The sequence below is a fragment of the Dryas octopetala genome, chromosome 2, assembly GCF_963921425.1.
Source record: "Dryas octopetala chromosome 2, drDryOcto1.1, whole genome shotgun sequence".
Taxonomy (NCBI): domain Eukaryota; kingdom Viridiplantae; phylum Streptophyta; class Magnoliopsida; order Rosales; family Rosaceae; genus Dryas; species Dryas octopetala.
In genome coordinates, this window is record NC_141367.1 from 32,008,678 (window position 1) to 32,016,929 (window position 8,252).

The window sequence follows — 8,252 nt, forward strand, 5'->3', positions numbered from 1 at the left end:
GAAATAACTTTACTGAACTGACCATTTTTCAGTCCTTGGCCCAGGAGAGAGAGAGAGAGAGAGAGAGAGAGAGAGAGAGAGAGAGAGAGAGAGAGTATTATTTAAGAACAAGCAAAATAATACACCACGTTAAATTTTAAGTTAGTGAAAAGCATTTGACAGTTGATATCAGAAAACACACTTGGATATGAACTGCTAGATCACAAAAATGCTTGCCATATGAAAAATTCAGGACATTTCAAAATATCAAACTTTTTCCTTTAGTTCTGCTACTGGAACATAAATCACAGACTGTCCATGCAAGAGGGTTTTATTTGAATTTTTTGCTTTGGCAATTTGGAATTTCAGTAATTTCTGTTTCATATTCTCTAGCCTACCTTGGGCTTTACATAGTCTCTCCATTTCCAGTTCTGCAGCTCGAAATTCGCCTCCACCTCCAGTGATAAAGTTGGCCCGCTTCTCCTTTGTTCTTGCTTTCAGAAGCTTCTTCAAGCTCACATCATCACTCAACTCCATTCCATCCTATATGAAAGAAAACCAACACATGAGTCAACATTTGTTGGAACTCAGTTTTCCTACATATATAATTATGGCTCCAGCAAACAAAAAAAAAAGATAAACTGGGGATGGCACAGAGGGGTTGTTCCTGAAGAATTATACGATACACCAGAATTCCTCTTTCCCACAAAAACAAAGTTGAGTTTTTAGAGATGATTGGATGGGAAGTTTGCTTGCTTGTCTGCAAAAGGGTAAGAAATGGGGATTGATTGAGGTCACAAAGAAGTCAGGTGAAATTCTCGGTTGATTTCTATCAGTAGGGTTGTGAATAATGATAAGAAGTAGGATATTATACGATTTTTGGATAGAAAACAAGGCGGTTGCAAATTTTCATAAACTCAAAACTCTTATTCTAAAGGACAAGGACTTAAAGTAAATCCAAAATATTAAGAAACTAAGAAAAGCTCAAGACGCACAAGAAAAATAACTACTTTACTATTTTACTGATAAACCCATGGCCAGGAGGACAGCCAACATACGTAAAAAAACTCTTCAAATGACCATGATACCCATGACCCTGGAATATTCATAAACTTCCTAATTTCTCTCTAATAGGACAAGCCAAGACCTTGTTGCTCTTTGCAGGTGACCCACATGAAGTTCCTTTCTGTTGATTTTTCTTCAAAGAGCTGCTTAATGATTTTGGGTGCTTTCTCCGAAAGGACTTCTTAACACTCTTTATGGTATGGACCACAGTTTCAGCTGAGGTATCCTCTGAATCTGATTCCATGAGATCAGCAGCTTTTCCAGTCACATTTTCATATTTGGATTCCTTGGAGATTCTAGGAGTAAAAGTGTGAAGGTTGTTAGCTCTCTCTTCCTGCTGTGCAAAAGTTCCGTCAACATATTTTGTTGAGAGACATAAAATCCTCAAGAGTATGAGAGTTAAGATCCTAACTCTCAATGACTCACTTGGACCAATAAACTTCTTGTTTAAAAGATTTCCAACTCCTTCATACCCAGTGAAATACCTTGGAATTAGTTTTGACTATTGAAAAGTCTAACAGGCTAAAACAGATGGAAAAAAAAAAAAAAAAAAAAAAGCTATAATAGAATTGAAGGTTGTTAGCTCTCTCTTCCTGCTGTGCAAAAGTTCTGTCAACATATTTTATTGAGAGACACATAAAATCCTCAAGAGTTGAGAGTTAAGATCCTAACTCTCAATGACTCACTTGGACCAATAAACTTCTTGTTTAAAAGATTTCCAGCTCCTTCATACCCAGTGATATAACTAGGAATTAGTTTTGACTATTGAAAAGTCTAACAGGCTAAAACAGATGGAAAAAAAAAAAAAAAAAAAAAAAAAAAAAAAAAAAAAAAAAAAAAAAAGAAGCTATAATAGAATTGAAGATGGGCATATAAGAAAATCAATGGACTACTAACCTTTCTGGTTTTGAGAGCCAAGTAACGTGCATTCTTGAACCATTTACTAACCTGGAAAATGTAAGAAAAGTATAAGCTAGAATGCCACATTATATCCCACTGACACAGACTTCACAGGTCAGATACTACAAAACCCTTGTGTATGCATTTAATAATCCCTTTGACACACCAAAAATTCCAAAAGAGTAAAATCCGGATAAAGAAAATGCATGGCTGGATGAAAAATGTGTCAGTATCTTCGAAAATAAATTTTCTTTTATCCAACCAGGCAAGCCAGAAGACTGATACAGAACAACAAAGAAGTAGATGGTTCAAGAAGGCCCAAGCAATCTGATGGGTCAGCAACTGCCATTACCTTCTCAGGATCAAGGCCCAACTCTTTTGAAAGATTCTCCTTGACAGCTCTAGAAGGAAGTTCATTCTCAGAAAACACTTGGCGGAGCTTCTGGAATAAGAAATTACATCACAAAAATTATGTATAGGAAATATCCGACACTGTTCTTCAGATTTATAAATAGCTCTGCCTGAAAGCATTATGGAGTGCATGCCAGTGTGCATGGTGGGAGAGAGAGAGAGAGAGAGAGAGAGAGAGAGAGGGGGGGGGGGGGGGGGGGGAGGGGAAGGAGGGAGGGATAGGTTCTAATACCTCTACTGCCTTGCGAGGAATTCGGAAACATTGCCTTCTAACTTGCATATCAGGAGGATGTTTATTTTTCACTTCTGAAGGGACAGCATCTGCATCTCTCTTACTTTCATAGAGAGTCATAAGGGTGCTGGCTGCATCAGATTCTTTTTCTCTCCGCTTTCTTTTACCGGGACCCCAGTCTTCATCATCACTAATTTGTTCATGCAAAGGACCATCTGGACCATCTTTTCCAAACATTTCCTTTTAGGAGAAAATAAAGACGTCAAAAATACAGTGAATATCTGACCTCACCTCAAAAAACTACTGATGTAAAAACAAACTGGGGAACTGTACCCATTATCTTCCCTGGGTATAAACTTTTCATAGTCAACCCCAAAGAGATTAATATCATATTATAATATGATATGCACATTTCATTGGTTAACAATATATTATAATAGGCATGTTTTATGCCAAGCCAAGCAAATGCCATTCAATCAAATATACAAGAACAGGCCCGCAAGCAACTTGGAACAACAGTGGAATAAGGACCAAACTATTGTTTTCCAAGTAATTTAACTGGAAATTTACTACTCTCCTTGTTTCGGACCCAAATGTGGCATCCAATTGAAGTTAAAGGTACAAGGAATAAAGATTTTCTAATTAGAACTGACGTTTTCTAAAAATCCTGCTTAAAATTTTTATAATTTCCTTTCTGTTTTCAGACTAGACTTTTTAGGACTTTTTAGAAGTTGGAGTCCTATTCTTAGCAGGACAAGGAATAGTTCAAGAGTCAACATTCCTTTGTATTAGTACTTCATGATCATGGCTATCTAGAGAGTTCTACCTGTCACTCTGCTACATGAAAGTTTCCTCATGCAACCAGAAGACGCACATAAAAAATAAAATAAAAAACCCTAGGACTGAAATGCATACAAATAATAATTTGCTCAAAGATCCACCCATAATTTATCTCTACCCTCCTTGCGAGGAAACAAGTAAAAAAAATAAAAAGCTCCTAAAATTTTGTCATACTCACATCATATAACTTCTTATAATCAACACGTCTTCTCTGTCTGCGGCCACAAACAATTTCCCCATCAGTAGATTCATCAGAACCTACACTGACATCAGTTGACAATTCGTCATCTGATGCATTGTCATCGGTGCCTCCCCTGCTGATGCTGCAGCTGTTTTCTTTCCTCTCTGGATTATAATCATCATCTTCAGAATCGTCTGAAGGCCATTCTTCATCTGGGTTTAATAATGAATTGCCACCATCAGGGAAAGCAGCTTCTTCCTTGAAAACATCCTATTCCAGGGAGATCCATTAATTAGACAAATTACTAAAGCCACAAAACTAAGAGGGGGGAAAGGTTGACATTTCTAGATGATTCTGATAATGACTAACCTGCCAACTACTGTTCATGGAAAAGCAAGTCCCAAGATGAGCATTGACTACTTCTAGTATTTCCATTTTACACTCACAAAATTTGCAAAACCAGCCTTGATCTCCTCGAGGAACTGTAGATTGTCAATTAAACTTGAAGTAACTTTCTTTATAAAGAAAGCAAATTGGATTCAGAAGAGGTGAGAAATTTACTGTTTTCAGTATCCAATGGAGGATCAAGACACTTTTGGTGGAATGCAGAATTGCATGTCCCATCACAAAGTATGATATCATTATCGGGGAAAGCTTCGCTCAACTTGCACTTCGCACAGAATATCTAAAAGTAATAAAAACTGGAACGTGAATAACAAGCCTAAAACAAGACATAAAGTGAATGTAGTCACTTTCTTAACAGTGTAACATAGTTATTATATTATAGCCTAGGCATGTATGCAACCAAAACAAAGTAGTAACACCTCATATGACATTTTATATCAAATGCCTAAATGCAAAACCATTCTTGCTAACCCAAAACCAGTTTTATTAGTAGCCTACACTTGGGAGCAGTCTGAAAATCCAGACCTTAGCCAAGAACTGCAGTCCCAAATGAAACAGTAAAAGAAGAAAAGGCACTTTTAATGTTGCAAATCATGTTGACTAATATTATTCCACAAGGGTAGCCCATTCTTTACTTCTCAATTCAAATCATGCTTTTTCAACAATTGCTGGCACAAGTTGGGGAGTCCCAAAGAGCCCTTTTCAGCACACATGTATGCAGAGAGAGAGAGAGAAAGCCAAATGATAGTAGTGACATTTACTTACATGTTCGTGATAAACAGATCCATCTGGAGCAATAACAGAATCTGCAATGCTTCCCACTGAACTTAGTGAATCCAGTTGACGAATAACATCACGAATTCCAAGCTTGCACTTCAAAATCTGCTTCTCGGCTCTCTGTAGTTCCTTTTCAGGCTTAATCTTTTCTCGACTGTGGTAGAAGTAAAAAATAAAAAAAAAAATAAAAAGATTAAACCACTGAGCCATTTATTGTAGAACAGAGCTCAAGAAAACACTGCAAATTCTATACTTGAGTGATCATCATATTTCACATCATCACTTCACACATAATAAAAATGTTAAAAATTTTAATTCAAATTAGACAAAGAATTCTTTGCTTTGTCTGAAATCTGAATAAAGTTAGAATTCTAAGTATTGAAATCAAAAGGCAAAAATAATGGAGATGCTTATGGGTCAACCGTTAAACCCGGATCTGAACTTGAGAGGCAACACATACTTTGGATATACTCTGAATAAAGTTAACACAATAGTTTCCAAGATAATCCAGTCACATCTTTATTAACTTTGTCTCTAACATAAATACCATCTGTTTACTTGAACAAGTCTTCGAAATATCTTTTTCCTTGTTAAGTCTAGCTGAAAGATTAAAACTATGATAAAATTTATGCGAAATATAAAGCAGAAATAGGGAAGTATTAGTTTTCAAATTAATGAAAAGATGTTGTAGATAATCTTGTCATACCTCTGACCCTTCCAACCTTCACCAGAATAAGCATCAATAAGGTTCTGCTCCAGCTTTATCTTAATCAGCAGGTACCTTGTCCTCCTCTGCATGCGAGAAGTTTCATCTAGCTCCACCTTATTCTTTTGCCTTTTCTTCCTTCTTCTTTTTAGTTTTCTAATTTTGACTTCGCCATCAGCGTTTCCCCCTTTCTCTTCAGAGCCATTGGATGACAATTTTTCATCCTGAAGCTTCAATGAAGACAGCTTTTTGGAAGAATCTGAATCATGTGCTTTATGCAATCCTTTTCTATACATCAATTTTTTATTTTTATCATTATTCTTTGTTCCCTTGCTTGAAGAGTCAACACCTCTCCTCTTTGACAATGATGAAGCAATAATTGTCTTGGATTTTGGCTTTATTTTTTTAACATGGGAAACTTTTCCGCCTTTTCTAAATTTTGGCGATGAAATTAGCTTTGGCACAGAATTCGAATAAGATTTTCCTGACTCCTGGGGGGATGATTTCTTTCCAGGACCACGCATTTTCTAGCCAATGTATCAATACTGAAAATGCAAGAACAAAATGGATTAGTATTGATTTTTTTAGGAGAAAAAGAAAAGTCCAGAAAATGATAGTGTAGTGTACAGAAAGATTTACCGCACAAAATGGACATAGAATAGAGAAAAACGCTCAAGAGCTATCAGGTTAATTTAGTTCTGCAGAGTTAATAGTTTCTAATTTCTAGCATCCTAGACTTCAAACATATTTCATAGAGTTTGGTTGTGCATTGAAACTCTGGAAAGAATTTATAACACCTAAGTGAATTCACAAAGTTAGAGTAGTCTGCTACTGAATAAAAAGAACATTTTCAAACTACACTTTTTTCATCAAAACAAAAATTCAAGAAAGATAAAACTTAAGCTGTTAATTAACAAAAAGATGAAGGCAAATTCAACCAACCTTCCTACAAAGTGGGCACCATTGTTCATTAATCTATATCACGAGTATCTCATTTATAAGTCATGAAGAAATCAGCTGATATGACATTGCAAATGAAAAGCTGTGTATTGTTAAGCATATTGATGCAGTGGTCATAAGGCGTGTGTATTGTTAGACAGCCATTGAACCCCAAAAACGTAAGTTGGGAATGAGCTAACAATGTATATCAAGTTAAGAACCTTCTTCATGTGAAGAGGCAGACAGAGAGAAAACATATAGGTGCAGCCTCAACTCACACCTTATAAAAGGAAGTGGGGAATGGTGATTGGAGATTCCGAACTCAAGACCTCTTGTAACCAAAGCTTTGGTACCATGTTAAACAACCAAAGCTTTGCAACTAAAATCTTAAGCTGTTAAGAAATGGACTAACAATGTATATCAAACTAAGATGGACTTTCTCTAATGTAGGAATTAGGATTGCAGACTGTGAGTATCAATAGATCAGTGACCATTTACCGATCAATCCGTTCTCACATCCAGCATTAATTCCGCAAACCAATTTCAGGCACCAAGTAAGTAAATAAATGATCATTCACTACTTCTTTGTCAAATGTCCTACATTTATATTACTTCTCAAAGCTAACACTTCATATTGACCAGCAGAAGTATGGCACTGCATAATTCCGTAAAAACAATAGGACATTTGAATGTGACATAGATCTCAACTCGTATCCGTGTTAAAGATAAATGTGACATGGGAATCACTGGTATTAAATTTGTACTTGATCCATGAACTTTAATGATGAAAATGATGGTGATGGTGATGATGATGATGACCCCGTAAACCATTAACCACTTTGAGCAATTTGTGATCACCAAGAAGGCAATTCGATAGATACCCAGAAATTTGACCCAGAGTTCCCAAGAAAAGACCAAAAGCAAGACCTTGAATTGAAATGGCAACCACACAAGAATGTGAACCCAATGACAAATAATCAAATAAAGAAGTACAGGTAACATGGAAAGCTCACCTGAAAAAGAATAGAGATCTAGGGACTTCTGGGATTTGAAGTTGCTACAATACATACATATTCACATACAAAGGTAGGAGCTTTTGAAACTTGCTGAGACATTGATTGATAGGTTTGAATTGCTCTGAGAATTTCAAATTTTGACACTTTTGGGCTTTTGGCAATTTTCTCAATGATGCTCTCTGTTAGTATTCGCCGCCGGTTTTGCTCTTCCGGAAGCGCCACCCAACGGTCTCTGTCCCTCTCTCTCTCTCTCTCTCTCTCTCTAAAAGACTTATTTGTAGTCTTCCACTTTTGGAACAATCAATCAATCATATGCATAATACACATGACTCATGAGAAGTGCAGCAAGTTTTAATGAGAGAGATGGAACAAGTTTCTGGTTTGAATTTCATTGAAAATAACGGAGAATCTGAGATTATCTAATCTATGGTTTTGTTTTATCACCTGCATAACCTCTTTTCATGTCTTTTCTTTTGCCCGATTAACGTAATCTCATGTAAATTTAATGAGGTAATACGATATGATATGAATTTTTTATTTTCACAAAAAAGAAGAGTAAAGAGAAGGAGATTCCAACTCTTGTTTTTGAGTGTGGGGTAAATGTCTTAGATACTTTTCTGAATCTGTAACATTTTTTTCATTAAGAAATCTAACTATATAAATATATTTTTTTATGTTTAAAATAAGATATACTTTAATAAAAAAAGTTTCTATATCTATATATGTGGATAAAAAATATTTTAATAAAAGAATATAACATAAGGAGTTTTGGAGAATCAAATGATAGGTGGCAAATTGGCA

At 35.8% G+C, this 8,252-nt stretch overlaps 1 protein-coding gene across 3 annotated transcripts; it reads right to left on the reverse strand.

Annotated features, from left to right (window-relative positions):
- Positions 1–220: 220 nt before the first annotated feature.
- PRHA (pathogenesis related homeodomain protein A) lies at positions 221–7,859 on the reverse strand. Of its 3 annotated transcripts, XM_086233310.1 has the most exons (11): positions 7,449–7,859; positions 5,497–6,041; positions 4,779–4,944; positions 4,170–4,293; positions 3,978–4,090; positions 3,606–3,878; positions 2,588–2,827; positions 2,297–2,386; positions 1,942–1,992; positions 1,127–1,378; positions 221–522 (listed from the first exon to the last, which is right to left on the reverse strand). In XM_086233310.1, exons 2-11 carry the CDS (start codon positions 6,018–6,020, stop codon positions 247–249), a joined length of 2,109 nt encoding a protein of 702 aa, XP_086089436.1. In that variant the 5' UTR covers positions 6,021–6,041; positions 7,449–7,859; the 3' UTR covers positions 221–246. The 3 variants fall into 3 exon arrangements, with proteins under 3 accessions (XP_086089436.1, XP_086089435.1, XP_086089434.1); XM_086233309.1 differs by lacking the exon at positions 1,127–1,378; XM_086233308.1 differs by lacking the exon at positions 1,127–1,378 and having other exon boundaries at positions 2,207–2,386.
- Between the last annotated feature and the right edge of the window lie 393 nt (positions 7,860–8,252).

What these genes read in the sequence shown, in the direction of transcription:
- PRHA (XM_086233310.1), bottom strand. Translation starts at nt 6,020, where the DNA reads ATGCGTGGTCCTGGAAAGAAATCATCCCCCCAGGAGTCAGGAAAATCT. An exon ending in TCCATTGGATACTGAAAACA is followed by an intron (nt 4,091 to 4,169) that starts GTAAATTTCTCA and finishes GACAATCTACAG; the next exon opens with TTCCTCGAGGAGATCAAGGC. An exon ending in TTCCTCGCAAGGCAGTAGAG is followed by an intron (nt 2,387 to 2,587) that starts GTATTAGAACCT and finishes TTCTTATTCCAG; the next exon opens with AAGCTCCGCCAAGTGTTTTC.